This window comes from Phocoena phocoena, chromosome 13 (genome assembly GCF_963924675.1).
Source record: "Phocoena phocoena chromosome 13, mPhoPho1.1, whole genome shotgun sequence".
Taxonomy (NCBI): Eukaryota; Metazoa; Chordata; class Mammalia; order Artiodactyla; family Phocoenidae; genus Phocoena; species Phocoena phocoena.
In genome coordinates, this window is record NC_089231.1 from 30307505 (window position 1) to 30327697 (window position 20193).

Below are 20193 nucleotides of genomic sequence, written 5' to 3' on the forward strand. Positions count from 1 at the left end.
AACCACAGGTTGCCACGGGTTCTAGTGCATTATAAAAAGCCAGTGCGAACAAAGTTCGGGGTCTTCCCTCCATCTGTCTGAAACCAAGCTGTACTCCAATAAAGTGTGATACGAGAAGAATCTAGCGTGTGGTGACTCGTCTTTCTGCTGGTCAGAAGCGGCTCGCCGCAAGTGGTGCCGAAACCCGGGAACTTCGCACCCCGCCTGGGGGACCGATTCAGAACTCGACACACGGAGTGGACCGTCGGTGAGTAGTCCAGGTATGTTTTGATCCAATACCGCTCAAGAGTTTTATTGTCGCTTTCGTCCTTTTGTGGTTCTCGCATTTTTGTCTGCGTGTAGCTGCGGGTCCATCAGCCTGACCGAGTGTGTCTCCCCTGGTAAGTTGTTTATTTAGGAGAGTGAACTATGGGGAACAGTTTATCTACGGAACCGTCTGCTGGATTTCATGAACCCATTCAAGCTCTTTTGAACAGCCGAGGACTTAAGCTTTCGCACAAAACTATTAGTAAGTTATTGCAGGATATTGATGGTGCCGCTCCATGGTTTGCAGTATCCGGAAGCCTGACTGTTCCATCTTGGGAAAAATTGGGGAAGGACTTAGCTGATCGTCATAAAATGGGGGAGCTCTCTCGAGGCACGTTTCCGTTATGGAGGATGATACATTCGTGTTTAAGAGACGGGAAATGCGAGGATATTGTACAGATGGGCCGTAAAGCTCTTAGCATATATCAAGATAGTGCGTCAGAAAGTGAAAATATAGGGACTACGGTAGATAGGCCTAAGAATCCTAGGAAAAAGAGAGAAAAACAAATAGAAAAATCGGATGCAACGCCAGGATTGTATCCACTTTTAGATGAATTTAAAGCGCTTTATTTATCTCAGGATGAGTTGAATCCCAAGGAGGAGGCGGATCTGGAAGAAGCAGCTGCCGAATATGAAAGAGGACGATATGGCGGTTCCCCATGTGCTCGCCCGTCATTTTGTGCCTCTGCGGGTGCTCGTCCGCCATTTTGTGCTTCTGCTAAATCAAAAGCTTTAACATGTACTCAGACTTCAAAGTGTACATTCATACCCAGAGAAGTCTGGTCTCAGGTACCCACAGCTTTTCCGGTGTTTGAAGACCCAGCCACGTGTCAAAGATGTTATGAGATGGTGGATCATAAAATACTTAAGGATCTTGCAGAGGCTGCCAGGGGATATGGGGTTACTGCTAATTATACCTTGATGCTATTGCAGCGCCTTACGCGAACTGCATTGACGCCCACAGATTGGCATGATATTGCTCGTGCTTGCCTGTCCATGGGGCAATATTTGGATTGGAAATCAATTGTGGCTGACTTGGCGTACAGCCAGGCGAGAGAGAATGCCACCAATGGGCAGCCTGCCTGGAATGCCGAGATGCTGCTAGGACAGGGCCAGTGGTTAAATAATCAGACGGTGTTTCCGGTAGAGGTTTATGGCCAAATAAACCAGATTGGCATGCAAGCGTGGCGTGCCCTCCCAAATAAAGGAGAAGTTACAGGGAATTTGACTAAGATTATACAGGGAAGCACCGAGCCATTTTCTGATTTTGTAGCTAGGATGATGGAAGCTGCGGGCAGGATTTTTGGAAGTGTAGATGATGCTTTGCCTCTCGTAAAACAGTTACTTTATGAACAAAGCACAAAGGAGTGCCGCAGGGCAATAACGCCTATTAAAGGAAAGTCTTTGGAAGCATGGATGAAGATGTGTAGAGAAATTGGAGGGCCTTTATCTAATGCTGGGTTAGCGGCAGCAGTAATGGCTGCCACCAATAATGCAAAGCCCCCTGGAAAATCAGGGGTTTGTTTCCAGTGTGGGAGGCCTGGACACATTAAGAGACAATGTAGAGAAATGAGCAAAAAACCAAATATGCCACCTCAAAAGACTCCAGGAACCTGTCCTAGATGTAAAAAAGGGAAGCATTGGGCAAATGAATGTAGATCCGTTAAGGATATTAATGGACAACCCATCCCGTCCGCTACAGCGTTTACAGACTCAGGAAATGCTTATGCTTCCAGTTCAAAAAACGGGATGAAGGGCCCCCGGTCTCAGGGCCCGAAAATTTTTGGGGCCCACGAGAATGTGAGTTTCCAACCACCCAAACCCCGAGGCGAGCCACGTCAGGATCCGCAGGGTTGGACCTCCGTGCCGCCTCCAGAATGGTACTAACAATGACTATGGGTGTACAGCCCGTGGAGACCGATATGAAAGGACCACTACCTAAAGGGACGGTCGGATTGGTGTTGGGACGATCCTCCTCTGCTCTAAAAGGGCTCATAGTCTTACCCGGGGTAATTGATTCTGATTATACTGGAATAATTAAGGTCATGTGCCAATCCCCAAAAGGAGTAGCTATTATAAATCCCGGTGATCGAATTGCCCAATTGTTGGTGTTGCCATCTCTTCATGAAAAATACCCTGCTCGCTCCAAGGACCGAGGAGATCGCGGATTTGGATCTACTGGGGTTGATCTGGCCTGTCTATCATTGTCTCTTGATGATCGTCCTATGCTGGATTTAATTATAGAAGGAAAGGTATTTTCCGGTCTGGTTGATACCGGAGCTGATCGCAGTATTATTACTGCCACCTACTGGCCAAAATCCTGGCCTTTACAGACCTCCTCTCAGACCTTACAGGGTTTAGGATACGCCAAAGCACCCCAAATTAGCTCTAAAACACTGACTTGGCATTTTGAAGATCAGAAGGGGAAATTTCAACCCTTTGTGGTTGAGGGATTGCCGCTTAATCTGTGGGGAAGGGATGTGCAAAGCCGGATGAAATTGAAACTTACTAATGATTATTCCGAGACTGCACAGCAAATGCTGCTTAGGTCTGGTTTTATACCGGGCAGAGGGATAGGAAAAACTTTACAAGGTATTGCTACTCCTATAGAAGCTCAGGGAAACCCCAATCGCAGGGGGCTGGGTTTTTCTCAGGGGTCACTGAGTTAATGATTCCTATTACATGGAAGACCACGATGCCCGTGTGGATTCCTCAGTGGCCATTGTCTAAGGAGAAATTGGAAGCAGCGTCACAACTTGTGGAGGAACAATTACAATTGGGACACTTGGAACCCTCTCAATCACCCTGGAATACTCCTATTTTCGTTATTAAAAAGAAGTCGGGGAAGTGGCGCTTGCTCCATGATTTGAGAGCAATAAATCAACAAATGCAAGTTATGGGACCCATACAGCGCGGTCTACCGGCCTTGACAGCCATCCCGCAAGGGTGGCCTGTTATAGCTGTTGATATAAAAGATTGTTTTTTCTCTATCCCATTGAATAAGAAAGACAAGGAGAAGTTTGCCTTTACATTACCCTCAGTTAATCATGAAAGACCTGATAAAAGGTATCAATGGGTCGTGCTTCCTCAGGGTATGGCCAATAGCCCCACCATGTGCCAGCTTTATGTTGACACTGCCTTACAGCCAGTACGGGAGAAGTTCCCGGGTGTTAAAATCATTCATTATATGGATGATGTTTTGCTGTCAGCCCCTAGCATGACACTGCTTGAGCAGGCTTTAGGAGATTTATCAATGAATTTGGAGACTAGAGGTTTATATTTGGCCCCTGAAAAAATTCAAAAGGGAGATTCTATTAGTTTTTTGGGAGCCGTTATAAATAAGACCACAATAATACCTCAGAAAATTGAAATTAGAACTAATCATTTAACAACTTTGAATGATTTTCAGAAATTGCTTGGGGATATTAATTGGCTTCGACCATATTTGAGTCTGACTCGCTTTGAATTACAGCCTTTGTTTGCTGTATTGGAAGGTAATCCTGATCTTAATTCCCCGCGTCAGATGACCCCCGAGGCCCAAACAGCTCTTCAGAAGGTGGAACAGGCTCTTATGAAAGCACAATTACAGCGTTATAACAATGCCTTGCCTATTTGGATGTGTGTTCTTCCAACCTTAGGATTTTCAACAGGTGTTCTTTGGCAAGATGGGCCTTTGCTTTGGATTCATACCAAGTCTCTGGGGATGAAGACGCTGTCTCACTATCCATCTATGGTTGCTGAGGTTGCCTTCTTGGGTATTAAACAATGTGTTTCCGCCTTTGCAATGTTGCCGGAAAAACTTGTAGTTCCCTATACTAAAGATCAAATAGAAATATTAACTGCCACTACCTCTGAGTGGTCTATACTTATGTATACTTTTTCTGGAATTATTGATAACCATTTGCCCAAGAGTGAAATTTTGAAATTCATTATCCAGCAACCTGTCATTTTTCCAAGGGTCACTGTAGAGCGACCACTAAATGATGCCCTGACCATTTATACGGACGGATCAAAATCCGGAAAAGGGGCTTATATGGTTCAGGGTCAGCATCCTGTCGTTATAGACTATCGACCTGATGCTCCTCAAGTGGTGGAATGTCATGTGGTTTTGGAAGTTTTTCAACGATTTCAAGAACCTTTTAATTTGATCTCTGATTCATTGTACGTGGTTAATGCAGTGAAACATCTCGAAGTGACCCCCCATATTCGATCATCCAGCACAGTGGCATCCTTGTTGGCCGGGATAAGGTTTCAGATATTGCGCCGCCAACACCCCTTTTATGTTACCCATATACGGGCTCATTCCCTGTTGCCTGGTCCAATGGCAAAAGCCAATGAACAAGTTGATATGGCAACGCGTGTTTTCTTATCCTTGGATCAAAAGCAGCAAGCACAAGAATTTCATGAGCTATATCATGTATCATCTGCAGTGTTGAGAAAGAAGTTTTTCCTTACTAGAGCCGAGGCCAGGCATATTGTTAAGTCTTGTTCCACTTGTGCCCAATTTTTGCCGGCCCAAAAGACTGGTGTAAATCCTAGAGGTTTGTCCCCAAACGAGCTGTGGCAGATGGATGTCACTCATGTTCCCTCCTTTGGGAAGCTCCAGTATGTTCATGTGTCTGTGGATACCTATTCCGGGGTGGTACATGCTACCCCTCTCTCTGGAGAACGGGTTCAACATGTTATTACTCATTGCCTTGAAGCCTGGGCAGCCTGGGGCAAGCCTGCTACACTAAAGACAGATAACGGCCCAGCTTATAGTTCCAAGAGCTTTGCTCTCTTTTGTCAAAAAATGCAAATAGAACATGTTACGGGCCTGCCTTACAATCCACAAGGCCAAGGTATAATAGAGCGAACTAATCGCACGCTTAAAGAATTGCTTTTAAAACAAAAAGGGGGAATAGCGGAGAATTGCACCCCGAAGCAGAAATTGTCGCTTGCCTCATTTACTCTTAATTTTTTGAATTTACATGATGAGAAAGAAACTTCTGCTGAACGCCATACTATACATGAACAAAAGGAACATGGTATAGTGATGTGGAAAGATGTATTGACCAATCGATGGAAAGGCCCGGATCGCGTTGTTGCGCGATCCAGGGGATCTCTTTGTGTTTTTCCGCAGGATCAAGATCCAATTTGGGTCCCAACAAGATTAACAAGAGTCGTGGAAGAGGATCCCAAGGGCGATGCAGGGCGCTCAAGGGATGATGCTGAGCTGGATGGTGTTGACGGGCCTTTCCCTACTCAAGGCGGAGGACAAGATGTTTTGGGGAATTAGCCGGTCCTGGCCAGTTCCTCTACCGGTCCATTCCCATAGCAGAGTGCTTCCAATATTTTATTCCACCAGTTGTGAGATGAATACAGCCTGCACTGTATCGTTAGACGATAAATGGGTACAATATAATGCTACAAATTTTGTTTTAAATAATACCCTTTGTTTTAGTTGGAATGCCTCTGTGAACTGCATTCATTTAGCTCGAAAAACCTTGACTGCCTGGAATAACCCACTTACGGGAAATCAGGTTCCTCTGTCTATGCTAAATGAAGCCTTGACCAAAGTAGTACAGGGTCAACATTCTGGCTCTGGTACAGGGAACTCTAGCCAGGATGCAGTGAATGTTACCACCTTACTTTTGAGACATGAGGGCGTGGTCCTCCTACCGAACAATGCAAAAAATTGCACTAGGTCTAACCGGACCAGGATTGCTCCTTACTGCGCAGCCATTGTCAATTCACCTCCAATTTTTACCCCTTGCCAGGACCAAACTTATGCTAAGTGTCAGCTTACCTCTGGATTTCAGTTCTCCCCAGGTTTAAACTCTTATATGGGGAGAAAAAAGAAGGATGATAATAAGACAGTCTGGTACTATGAAGGGTGGCCTTTCTTTTCTTGGCTATTGAGAAATCAAGTAGGGGCAAGTACAGACATTTCCCCTTTTGCTATGTTACAAGATAGTAATGGCACCCTTTTTAATGCTAGTGGAGTGGCAAAAACGTCCAATGGGACACGATACAAGCTTAATGTGACCTCTTATGCATCTGAGTTATATAATTATTCCAGAGCAGTAGCTTCGGTTTGTGTACAGTCGCCATTTATGTTTTTATTAACTAATGATAGTCAGGGCTGTGGTAACGGCAGTGTATGCTGGCTATCACAATGTTGGAATGGCTCTGTGGCGCAGACTGCCTTATTGGTCAGGGTACCTACCTTTGTGCCCATCCCAGTCCAGGCAGACCCCAATAATTTTCCTCTTTTGAATTTACTGCGCGAAAAGCGAGACTTTGGCGTAACAGCTGCCATAGTCACCGCGGTCGCGATATCTGCTGCTGCAGCGGTCACCGCTGGAGTGACCATGGCTAATCAAGTACAAACTGCACAGGCGGTAAATACTATAGTCTCCCAAACCTCCCGGATTTTGGAGGATCAAAATAAATTTAATAACCATCTGATGAATGGGATTTTATCACTTAATCAGCGAGTAGACTTGCTGGAAGAAACCGTGGAGGATGTTTACAGCATCCTACAAGTAGGATGTGTACAAAAGCTGGAACATTTCTGTATCACGCCTCTTCCTGTTTCAGATGCCCTGAACCGGAGCAGGGAGATTGGCAATTTCCTGAGAGGAAATTGGTCCCGAGAGGCTGAATTGATGCTGTTAAACCAGAAGATACAGATTAAGACTTTAAATGCTACTAGGCTATACCCCGTTACACTTGGGGACTTTACTACCTGGCTGTCCTCTACCTTTGCCTTCTTTAAGGAGTGGGTCGGTGTAGGGATGTTTGCAGTGTGTTGCATGGCGGGACTTGTGGTGTGCCTGTGGTTGATATGTCGTTTGCGAACTCGGACAAAGCGAGATAAGATGTTGTTCACACAGGCATTGGTGGCCATTAGTAAAGGCGACTCCCCTGGTGCCTGGCTCTCCATCTTGAACGACCCGTAGTGATTGCCCTTGCACAAAAAGGTTTATGACCATTGCACTTTTGATGGGAATCACGAGGCAACATCAGCCCCTGCACTCCGCGGTCCGTGTGGACATTGCACGACGGGGAGGGTGATGAGCCAGCTTCTCGAACCAGCTCTTGCTCAGCGAGCATCCCATGGGGTGAGCGCTTGTGCGGGCATTATTCGAGTTCAGCTCCTGGGTCTAAGAAAACAAAAAGGGGGAGATGTGGGAAGCCGGTGTTCTGCTATGGGAAGCCGTTGTTCTGCCATGTCGCAGATAACGCTTATCAGGGAGTAGCCCCAAGGCTATGTGCCAGGCTATGTGCCACACATGCGCCACGACGAGCCAATATGCTAATGAAGGATCAGAATTGTAACCAATAAATTGTGAACAGCACATATCTTGTTGAGTTAACCAGCCAACCACAGGTTGCCACGGGTTCTAGTGCATTATAAAAAGCCAGTGCGAACAAAGTTCGGGGTCTTCCCTCCATCTGTCTGAAACCAAGCTGTACTCCAATAAAGTGTGATACGAGAAGAATCTAGCGTGTGGTGACTCGTCTTTCTGCTGGTCAGAAGCGGCTCGCCGCACGGACTGACAGTGTTTATGATGTCCATAGCTTTCTCTCTCACTTTCTTTCCCTTAACACAATTGTCTTTGATTGGACAAATCATGCTGCTTTCATTGTAATGTCATTGCAGTTTATGATTCCATAAGGTACATGAATAGGTTTTTATTTCATTTGCTTTGCAATTTATTTTAATGCCATCCAAAAAAATTACCTACACAACTATGAATACTACCCTTTATTAGCTTCACCATGCTGCCAGCTATATTTTTGAACAAAAATATGCCAGCATATTTTTTATCACCATCAAATTTTGTTTTAGCTGTGTTATAAAATTAACTCTGCTTTCACAATTAGACCACTTACCTTTAGACCCTTTTCATATGAATTCTTTACCTGTAGCATTATATTAAATGCAAGCATATACTCAATAAAACAAAACTATAATAATCTTATTATTATATAACATTTATGACACAATTTTATTTCCAAACAAGAATTTTGCTTTATACTCTCTATCTTAGTCATTCTTCTAATAATCTTTAAGAAGCAGACAAAGGTATAAAACCCTAATATAAAAACACTTTTGGTTGACAAATTAGTTGTATCAACCTCTTAGTATATGTAAATGCACAGTTTCTATTTGTAAGACTAAACAAACAGAACCAGTTAATGCTATTCTCATACACATTATGGCAAATGAGGATTCAGTAATGGGATTGGCAAGTATTAGGGAATTAATGTAATACCATAAATTATGTTCCATAAAGGTAAACAGTTTCCTTTGTGCATTTTTCTCTTAGAATTGAAAGTAAATAATTTTCTCTCTACATACTGTTATCTAGTCACAGGCTTCCACTTGTCCATTTGTGTTTGGCACTAACTTACATTTGAAATTAAATTTTTTTCTTTTTAGATTTAACCACAAATTAATGTATTTCACAAGATCCCTAGGGTTTCAATCCCCTTTTCACATGTAGTGAAAGATTCTGCAGGCAACGGATAAACTACTAAAGAGAACTGAGCATGATGAGAACTGGCCACACTATTACAAATACCACACCAGACATTTCAGTCAAACTTAAATCTTAATGGAGTAGAGAAAGTTTGCTGTAAGCAGTGATGAAGAAAAACTCTTCCAAATCATTGTACGTTTGTCGTTCTTTTAGTTGTTAATGTCCATTTACCACCAGACATGGATCTTTTTCAACGAATATTATTCCTTAAAGTATCAAAGATTTCATAAAGTAGACCTTGTTGAGTTAGTCATATGATATGGCTTGCCAAGGACTAGGGGAAATATTGTGCCTTTTAATAGTAATCAAGTCCTCTATTAATTACCTCATATTTAATGAGAATTTACCATGACTGCAACATTCTACTAGCACTAGGAAAACAGAAACAAAAAATGAATAGAGTTTCTTCTACTAGTGATCCCACTGACTGAGAATATAAAACTTGAGATAAGACTAGCCTGTATAAAATAATTTGAAACGAACAATATGAATTAGAAGGTGGCTTCAGGCTAGATTAATTAAATGTTAAACATTTCACAATGACCTAACCTGCTGTATTAAACAGTATCAGCTCAGCTTTAAAAATAAGATAATCTTTCATTTAATATATAACCCTGATGAAATGATGAGACTTTAAGATCTCCTTTCCAAATAATTTTTGATCATTAAAGTATTTCTTTCAACAAATATTTAAGTGCCTACCAAGTACTGGGAACTTTCCTAAGGGCAATGGATACAGGAGTAAACAAAACCATAACACAAAACAAGACAAAAATAAACCAACAAACAATAGTTTTCATAGACGTTACAGTACAGAGGGAGAAAAGAGAGAAAAAAAGCACTTAAATATACATCATAACAAATGGTTATGCTAAAATAAGTGCAAGTGACAAAAACCAGGGAGTCTAGATGACAGGTTTTTCTGAGAGTTTACAATTTGAGATGGGGTGTTTCTGACAGGTTTCACTGAAAAAGTAATCTTGGGCACAGAGGCCTTACAAAAGTGAGGGAGAAAGCCAGGAAGATATGTGAGGGAAAAACAAGCATAAACACCCTGATAAAGGAGTGTGGCGTGTTCAATGAAGAGCAGAAAGAGTATGATGAGACTTGGTGAGCAAGGTGGGAAAAGGTAGGATTTGAGATTACTAGTGTCATCAAATTAAACAGAATAATATTGGCTACTGTAGTGACTCTGACATGTGTTAGAAAGACATACATAAGTTTTTTTCAGAACAGTTAGCATAATTTGACTTGAGTTTTGAAAGGATAAGGTTTGTCTCTAGGTGATAATAGGTTGTAACAAGGTGGGAGCCCTGGTGGAAGTCTATTTCAATAATCCAGATCGGATCTGATTTTAGCTTGATAGGGTAGCTAATTTCACAGTGATAGGAGTGGAACAAATGATAAGTAGTAAGATTTTGAATACATCTTTAAGATATTAACAATTTGTTAAAAGATTAGACATAGAGTGTGAGTAAAGGGAGGATTCAGATAATTCTGAAGCATTAGCTGGCAGGACTTCAAAGGAAAGAGACCATTGAAATCACAATGGAATAGATTCATTCTAGAAGGAAAGAATATGAAGATTGCTGCAGTAGAGTAGGAGAAAAAAGATGTGATCTAGTGTGCAAATGAATAAAATTTAGGAGCACAGAAAGGCTTATTAATAGTAGCAGGTGGGAAGGCAGAATGTGTGGGTACAGAAATGGGCAGAAGAGAAGCTACAGTTATGGCAGCAAGCCCCATAAATTCATGCTGTTGGTCAATCATCTTTTTCTGCCATTATCTATATCTGTAAACTTTGAATTCCTGAAATCCAGTTGTGTGTCACATTGCTTTAGTTTGTTGATTAATTTTAAACAATATTTTATTGAGGAAAGGGAGAGAGGTAAAGAGAAAAGAAAAACAGAAAATAAGGGTTAAAAGAATGGAGAGAGGATAAAGAGAATAAGGAAGTAAGAAAGCAAAAAGGGAAACATGACAAAAGAGACAGAAAGAAGAAAAAGTAAGGAGTCAATGGAGGGGGTGGAGTCAAGATAGGAGGGGATGGAGTCAAGATGGTGGAGTAGGAGGACACAGAATTCACCTCTCCTAACAACTAGGGCACCTACCAGGAGCTGGTGGGGGTTCTTGGACAACTAAGAGGATGGAAGAAACCCCCAAATGACCAGGTAGGATGTTGGTGGGAGAGAAGGGGAAGGATAAGTGGAGGAAGGATGGGACTGACACCCCGAGGGGCAGCTGAGGAAAGGGAGAATTTCCCATGCCTGGAGGGGCCCACTCACCACAAAGAGATCAACAGGGATGCAGGGAGACCACCAGGGGATCAGAGGATCAGAAAGGAATTCAGCCAGAATTTCCCTCACCTACTTAGGCCTCTGAGAGCCTGCTGAGGTCCCAGATCTATCCTCTGCCCTCCGAGGCACCCTCCAGCCATGCTGAACCTAAGACCTGTCTCCCCAAACCCCAGGGCCTTTTTCAGCTAAGTGGGTCCTGAGACTAGGCCCAGCCCCCACCTAAGCCCAGATCCACAAGACCACTTCCAGCTGTACAGGTCCTGAGGCTAGGCTCTTCACCCCCTGACTAAACTCTGCCACCACCTAAGCCCTGCCTTCAGGGCCTTTTCTGGTCATGGGGGTCCTGAGTCTAGGCACTGGCCCTCCCTAAACCCTGCCTCCACCTAAGCTCCACAACTCACAATCAAGACATTTTCTGCACACCCCCTGCCTTTTTTTTTTTTTTTTGCTTTAACTTGGTGTTGTTGTTTCATTTACATTTTTCTAATTTTTTTTAAATTTTTCTAATTTTACTTTATTTTTTATTCTTTGTTACTATACTGCTCCTTTTTTTTTTTTTTTTTTTTTGCCACATCTTGTGGCTTTCAGGATTTTGGTTCACAGGCTGGGGATTGGGTCTGAGTTCCTGTGGTGGGAGTGCCAAATCCAAGCCACTTGACTAACAGAGAAACTCAAACCCTAGGGAATATTAATCGAAGTGAGGTCTCCCAGAGGTCCTCATCTCAGTACCAAGACCTGGCTCTACACAACTGTCTACAAACTCTAGTGCTGGAAGCTACAATCCAAACAACCAGTAAGACAGGAACACAGTCCCACCCATCAAAATAAATAAATCGACCCAAAAATATGTTACAGATGAAGAGGCAAAGTAAACACCTACAAGATCAAAGAAATGAAGAGGAAATAGGAAACCTACCTGATAAAGAATTCAGTGTAATGATAGTAGGGATGATCCAAAATCTCAGAAATAGAATGGAGGCATGGATTGAGAAAATAAAAGAAATGTTTAACAAAGAACTAGAAGGACTAAAAAACAAAGAGTGATGAACAACACAATAACTGAAATGAAAAATATACTAGAAGGAATCAATAGCAGAATAACTGAGGCAGAAGAATGAATAAGTGAGCTGGAAAAGAATAGTGGAAATAACTGCTTAGAAGCAGAAAAAAGAAAAAAGAATGAAGAGAATTGAGGACAGTCTCAGAGACCACTGGGACAACATTAAATGCACCAAAATTCAAATTATAAGGTTCCCAGAAGAAGAAGAGAAAGATAAAGCATCTGAGAAAATACTGAAGAGATCATACTCAAAAACTTCCCTAACATGGGAAAGGAAATAGCCACACAAGTCCAGGAAGTGCAGAGTCCCAACAGGATAAACCAAAGGAGAATACCAAGATACATATTACTCAAACTAACAAAAATTAAATTCAAAGAAACAATATTAAAAGCAACAAGGGAAAAGCAACAAAAAATATACAAGGGAATCCCCATAAGGTTAACAGCTGATCTTTCAGCTGAAACTACAGGCCAGCAGGGAATGGCAAGATATATTTAAAGTGATGAAAAGGAAAAACCTACAACCAAGATTACTCTACACAGCAAGAATCTCATGCAGATTCAATGGAAAAAAACAAAAGCTTTAAAGACAAGCAAAAGTTAAGAGAATTTGGTACCACCAAAACAGCTTTACAACAAATGCTAAAGGGATTTCTCAAGGGAGGAAACACAAGAGAAGAAAAAGAACCACAAATACAAACACAAAACAATTAAGAAAATGGTAATAGGAACATATTTATTGATAATTACCTTGAATACACCAACCAAAAGACACAGACTGGCTGAATGGATACAAAAACAATACCTGTATATATGCTATCTACAAGAGACCCACTTCAGATTTAGGGACATGTACAGATTGAAAGTGATGGGTTAGAAAAAGTTATTCCATGCAATTAGAAATCAAACAAAAGCTGGAGCAGCAAGATTCATATCAGATAATATAGACATTAAAATAAAGATTGTTCCAAGAGACAAGGAAGGACACTACATAATGATAAAGGGATCAATCCAAGAAGAAGATATAGAAATTATAAATATTTATTCACCCAAAATAGGAGCACCTCAATACATAAGGCAAATGCTAACAGGCATAAAAGGGGAAATCGACAGTAACACAGTAATAGTGGAGGATTTTAACACCCCACTTACACCAATGGACAGATCATCCAGAGGGAAAATATATAAGGAAACACAAGCTTTAAATGACACAATAGACAAGATGGACTTAATTGATATTTATAGGACACTCCACTCAAAGGTAGCAGAATACAGTTTCTTCTTAAGTGCACATGGAACCTACTCCAGGATAGATCATATCTTGGTTCAAAAATAAAGCCTCGGAAAATATACAAAAAAAGGAAATCATATCAAGCATCTTTTCCAACCACAATGCTATGAGATAAGAAATCAATTACAGAAAAATTACTGTAAAAAACCAAACATATGGAGACTAAATATTTCACTATTAAATAACCAAGAGATCATTGAAGAAATCAAGGAGGAAATCAAAAAATACTTAGACACAAATGACAACAAATACACGACAATGCAAAACCTATGGGTTGCAGCCAAAGCAGTTCTAAGAGGGAAGTTTATAGCAATTCAATCTTCACTCAAGAAACAAGAAAATCTCAAACTGTCTAACCTTACACCTAAAGCAACTAGAGAAAGTAGAACAAATAAAACCCAAAGGCAGTAGAAGGAAAGAAATCATAAAGATCAGGTCAGAAATAAATGAAAAAGAAATGAAAGAAACAATAGCAAAGATCAATAAAACTAAAAGTTTGTTCTTTGAGAAGATAAACAAAATTGATAAACCTTAACCAGACTCATCAAGAAAAAACAGGAGGGGACTCAATTCAATAAAATTAGAAATGAAAAAGGAGAAGTAATAACTGACACTGAAGAAATACAAAGGATCATAAGAGACTACTACAAACAACTATATGCCAGGAAAATGGACAACCTGGAAGAAGTGGACAAATTCTTGGAAAGGTACAACTTTCCAAGACTGAACCAGGAAGAATTAGAAAATATAAACAGACTAATCATAAATACTGCAATTGAAACTGATTAAAAATCTTCCAACAAAGGAAATATTAGGGGAATGGCTTCAAGATGGTGGAAGAGTAAGACACGGAGATCACCTTCCTCCCCACAAATACATCAGAAATACATCTACATGTGGAACAACACCTACAGAACACCTACTGAACGCTGACAGAAGACTTCAGACCTCCAAAAAGGCAAGTAACTACCCACGTACATGGGTAGGGCAAAAGAAAAAAGAAGAAACAGAGACAAAAATTAGGGACAGGACTTGCACCAGTGGGAGGGAGCTGTGAAGCAGGAAAGGTTTCCACACACTAGGAAGGCCCTTTGTGGGCAGAGACTGCAGGTGGCAGAGGGGGTAGCTTCAGAGCCATGGAGGACAGCACAGCAACAGAGGTGTGGAGGACAAAGCAGAGAGATTCCTGCACAGAGAATTGGTGCTGACCAGTACTCACCAGCCCTAAAGGCTTGTCTGCTCACCCGCCGGGATGGGTAGGGGCTGGAAGCTGAGACTTGGGCTTCAGCTGGATACCAGGGAGAGGACTGGGGTTGGCTACGTGAACACAGCCTGAAGGGGGCTACTGCGTGACGACTGGCTGGGAGGGAGTCTGGGAAAGTCTGGAGCTGCCAAAGACAGAAGAGACTTTTTCTTGCCTCTTTGTTTCCTGGTGTGCAAGGAGAGGGGGTTAAGAGTGCTGCTTAAAGGAGCTCCAGAGATGGACGTGACCTGTGGCTATCAGCATGGGCCTCAAGCTCAGAGACGGCATGAGAAGTTAAGTCTGCTGCTGCAGCCACCAAGAAGCCTGTGTGCAAGCACAGGTCACTATCCACAAATCCCCTCCTGGGAGCCTGTGCAGCCCGCTACTGCCAGGGTCCTGTGATCCAGGGACAATTCCCCGAGAGAATGCATGGTGCACTGCAGGCTGCTGCAACATCATGCCAGCCTCTGCCGCTGCCCTCCCATCTCCGGGCTGAGTGAACCAGAGTCCCTGAATCAGCTGCTCCTTTTTTTTTTGGAATACACAGGCCTCTCACTGTTGTGGCCTCTCCCGTTGTGGAGCACAGGCTCTGGACGCGCAGGTTCAGGGGCCATGGTTCATAGGCCCATCCGCTCCATGGCATGTGGGATCTTACCTGACCAGGGCATGAACCCATGTCCCCTGCATCGACAGGCAGACTCTCAACCACTGTGCCACCATGGAAGCCCTAAGCTGCTCCTTTAACCCTGTCCTGTCTGAATGAAGAACAGATGCCCTCAGGTGACCTAAAGCAGAGGTGGGTCCAAATCCAAAGCTGAACCCAAGGAGCTGTGCAAACAAAGAAGGGAAAGTTCTTCCAGGACCTCAGGAGCAGCGTATAATATATCCACAGTCAACCTGATGTACCTGCATCTGTGGAATAGCTGAATAGACAATGAATCACCCCAAATGGAAGAGGTGGAATTTGAGAGCAATGATATATATTTTTCCCCTTTTTCTTTTTTTGTGAGTGTGTATGTCTCTGTGCGTGATTTTGTCAATATAGCTTTGCTTTTACCATTTGTCCTAGGGTTCTGTCTGTCTGTTGTTTTTTATTTGTTTTTTTTTACTTAAAAACTATTATTTTCCTTAATAATTTTTTTAATTTAATAAATTATTCTATTTAATTTTAATTTTATTTTATTTTATCTTCTTTTTTTATTTCTTTTTTCCTCAATTTTATTCTGAGCCATGTGGGGGACAGGCTCTTGGTGCTCCAGCCAGGCGTCAGGGCTGTGCCACTGAGGTTGGAGAGCCAAGTTCAGGAAGATCGTCCACAAGAGACCTCCCAGCTCCACATAATATCAAATGGCAAAAATCTCCCAGAGATCTCCATCTCAACGCCAAGACCCAGCTACACTCAATAGCCAGCAAGCTACAGAGCAGGACACCCTATGCCAAACAACTAACAATACAGGAACACAGCCCCATCCAGTAGCAGAGAGGTCGCCTAAAATTATAATAAGGCCACAGACACCTCAAAACACACCACCAGTCATGGACTTGCCCACCAGAAATACAAAATGCAGCCTCAACCACCAGAACACAGGCACTAATCTCCTCCATCAGGAAGCCTACACAACCCACAGAACAAACCTTAGCTACTGGGGACAGACACCAAAAACAATGGGAACTACGAACCTGCAGCCTGCAAAAAGGAGACCCCAAACACAGAAAGTAAAGCAAAATGAGAAGACAGAGAAACACACAGCAGGTGAAGGAGCAAGACAGAAACCCACCAGACCTAACAAATGAAGAGGAAATAGGCAGTCTACCTGGAAAAGAATTCAGAATGATCGTAGTAAAGATGATCCAAAAACTTGGAAATAGAATAGAGAAAATACAATAAACATCTAACAAGGACTTAGAAGAACTAAAGAGGAAAAAAACGGTGATGAACAACACAATAAATGAAATTAGACATTCTCTAGAAGGGATCAATAGCAGAATAATTGAGGAAGAAGAACAGAAAAGTGACCTGGAAGATAAAATAGTGGAGGTTACTACTGCAGAGAACAATAAAGAAAAAAGAAAGAAAAGAATTGAGGACAGTCTCAGAGACATCTGGGACAAAGTTAAATGCACCAACATTCGAATTATAGGGGTCCCAGAAGAAGAAGAAAAAAGAAACAGACTGAGAAAATATTTGAAGAGATTATAGTCAAAAACTTCCCTAATATGGGAAAGGAAATAGTTAATCAAATACAGGAAGCACAGAGAGTCCCATACAGGAAAAATAAAAGGAGAAATGTGCCAAGACACCTATTAATCCAAGTATCAAAAATTAAATACAAAGAAAAAATATTAAAAGCAGCAAGGGAAACACAACAAACAGCACATAAGGGAAGCCCCATAAGGTTAATAGCTGACCTTTCATCAGAAACTCTGTAAGCCAGAAGGGAGGAGCGGGACATATTTAAAGTGAAGAAGGAGAAAACCCTACAAACAAGGTTACTCTACCCAGCAAGGATCTCATTCAGATTTGATGGAGAAATTAAAACATTTACAGACAAGCAAAAGCTAAGAGAATTCAGCACCACCAAACCAGCTTTACAACAAATGCTAAAGGGACTTCTCTAGGCAGGAAACACAAGTGAAGGAAAAGGCCTACAATAATAAATCAAAAGCAATTAAGATAATGGTAATAGGAACATACATATCATTAATCACCTTAAATGTAAGTGGATTAAAGGCTCCAACCAAAAGACATAGACTGGCTGAATGGATACAAAAACAAGATCCGTATATATGCTGTCTACAAGAGACCCATTTCAGACCTAGGGACACATACAGACTGAAAGTGAGAGGTTGGAAAAAGATATTCCATGCAAATGGAAATCAAAAGAAACCTGGAGTAGCAATTCTCATATCAGACAAAATAGACTTCAAAACAAAGACTTTTACAAGAGACAAAGAAAGACACTACATAATGTTCAAGGGATCAATCCAAGAAGAAGATAAAACAATTCTAAATATTTATGCACCCAACATAGAAGCACCTCAATACATAAGGCAAATACTAACAGTAATAAAAGGGGAAATTGACAGTAACACAATCATAGTAGGGGATTTTAACAGCCCACTTTCACCAATAGAGAGATCCTCCAAAATGAAAATAAATAAGGAAACCCAAGATGATACATCAAACAAGATGGACTTTAAATGATACATTAAACAAGATGGACTTAATTGATATTTGTAGGACATTCCACCCAAAAAAAACAGAATACACGTTCTTCTCAAGTGCTCATGGAACATTCTCAGGATAGATCATATCTTGGGTCACAAATCAAGACTTGGTAAACTTAAGAAAATTAAAATCGTATCAAGTATCTTTTCTGACCATGACGCTATGAGACTAGATATCAATTACAGGAAAAAGTCTGTAAGAAATACAAACACACGGAGGCCGAACAACACACTACTTAAAACCCAAGAGATCACTGAAGAAATCAAAGAGGATATCAAAAAATACCTAGAAACAAATGACAATGAAAACACAATGTCCCAAAACCTGTGGGATGCAGCAAAAGTAGTTCTAAGAGGAAGTTTATATCTATACAAACCCACCTTAAGAAACAAGAAACATCTCAAATAAACAACCTAACCTTACACCTAAAGCAATTAGAGATAGAAAAACAAAAAAACCCAAAATTTAGCAGAAGGAAAGAAATCATAAAGATCAGATGAGAAACAAATGAAAAAGAAATGAAAGAAATGATAGCAAAGATCAATAAAACTAAAAGCTGGTTCTTTGAGAAGATAAGAAAATTGATTAACCATTAGAGCCAGACTTATCAAGAAAACAGGGAGAAGACTCAAATAAATAGAATTAGAAATGAAAAAGGAGAAGTAACAAGTGACTGTGCAGAAATACAAAGGACCATGAGAGATTACTAAAAGCAACTCTATGCCAATAAAATGGACAACCTGGGGGAAATGGACAAATTCTTAGAAATGCACAACCTTCCTAGACTGAACCAGGAAGAAGGAGAAAATATGAACAGACCAATCACAAACACTGAAATTGAAACTGTGATTAAAAATATTCCAAGAAACAAAAGCCCAGGACCAGATGTCTTCACAGGCAAATTTGATCAAACATTTAGAGAAGAGCTACCACCTATCCTTCTCAAACTCTTCCAAAATATAGCAGAGGGAGGAACACTCCCACACTCATTCTACAAGGCCACCATCACTCTGATGCCAAACACAGACAAAGGTGTCACAAAGAAATAAAACTATAGGCCAATATCACTGATGAATACAGGTGCAAAAATCCTCAACAAAATACTAGCAAACAGAATCCAACAGCACATTAAAAGGATCATACACTATGATCAAGTGGGGTTTATCCCAGGAATACAAGGATCCTTCAGTATATGCAAATAAGTCAACATGATACACCATATTAACAAATTGAAGGAGAAAAGCCATATGATCATCTTAAGAGATGCAGAGAAAGCTTTTGACAAAATTCATCACCCATATATGACAAAAACCCTTGAGAACGTAGGCATAGAGGGTATTTTCCTCAACATAATAAAGGCCATATATGACAAACCCACAGCCAACATCATCCTCAATAGTGAAAAACTGAAACCATTTCTACTAAGATCAGGAAGAAGACAAGGTTGCCCACTCTCACCACTCTTATTCAACATAGTTTTGGAAGTCTTAGCCACAGCAAACAGAGAAGAAAAAGAAATAAAAGGAATACAAATTGGAAAAGAAGAAGTAAAGCTGTCACTGTGTGCAGATGATATGATACTATATATAGAGAATCCTAAAGGTGCTACCAGAACACTACTAGAGCTAATCAATGAATTTGGTAAAGTAGCGGTATACAAAATTAATGTACATTAATCTCTTGCATTCCTATACACTAATGATGAAAAACCTGAAAGTGAAATTAAGAAAACAGTCCCATTTACCATTGCAAGAAAAAGAATAAAATATCTAGGAATAATCCTACCTAAGGAGAAAAAAGACCTGTATGCATTAAATTATAAGACACTGATGAAAGAAATTAAATATAATACAAATAGATGGTGAGATATACCATGTTCTTGAATTGGAAGAATCAACATTGTGAAAATGACTCTCCTACCCAAAGCAATCTACAGATTCAATGCAATCCCTATCAAACTACCACTGGCATTTTTCACAGAACTAGAACAAGAAAATTCACAATTTGTATGGAAATACAAAAGACACCAAATAGCCAAAGAAATCTTGACAAAGAAAAATGGAGCTGGAGGAATGAGGCTTCCTGACTTCTGACTATACTACAAAGCTATAGTAATGAAGACAGTATGGTACCGGCACAAAATCAGAAATATAGCTCAATGGAACAGGATAGAAAGCCCAGAGATAAACCCACACACATATGGTCACCTTTTCTTTGATAATGGAGGCAAGAATAG

The 20193-nt window shown here is 41.0% G+C and overlaps 1 protein-coding gene across 1 annotated transcript; it reads left to right on the top strand.

Annotated features, from left to right (window-relative positions):
• The first annotated feature begins 408 nt into the window (after positions 1–408).
• Positions 409–2193, top strand: LOC136132515 (igE-binding protein-like). The gene is made up of 2 exons (XM_065889425.1): positions 409–771; positions 886–2193. Exons 1-2 carry the CDS (start codon positions 409–411, stop codon positions 2191–2193), a joined length of 1671 nt encoding a protein of 556 aa, XP_065745497.1.
• The last annotated feature ends 18000 nt before the right edge of the window (positions 2194–20193 follow it).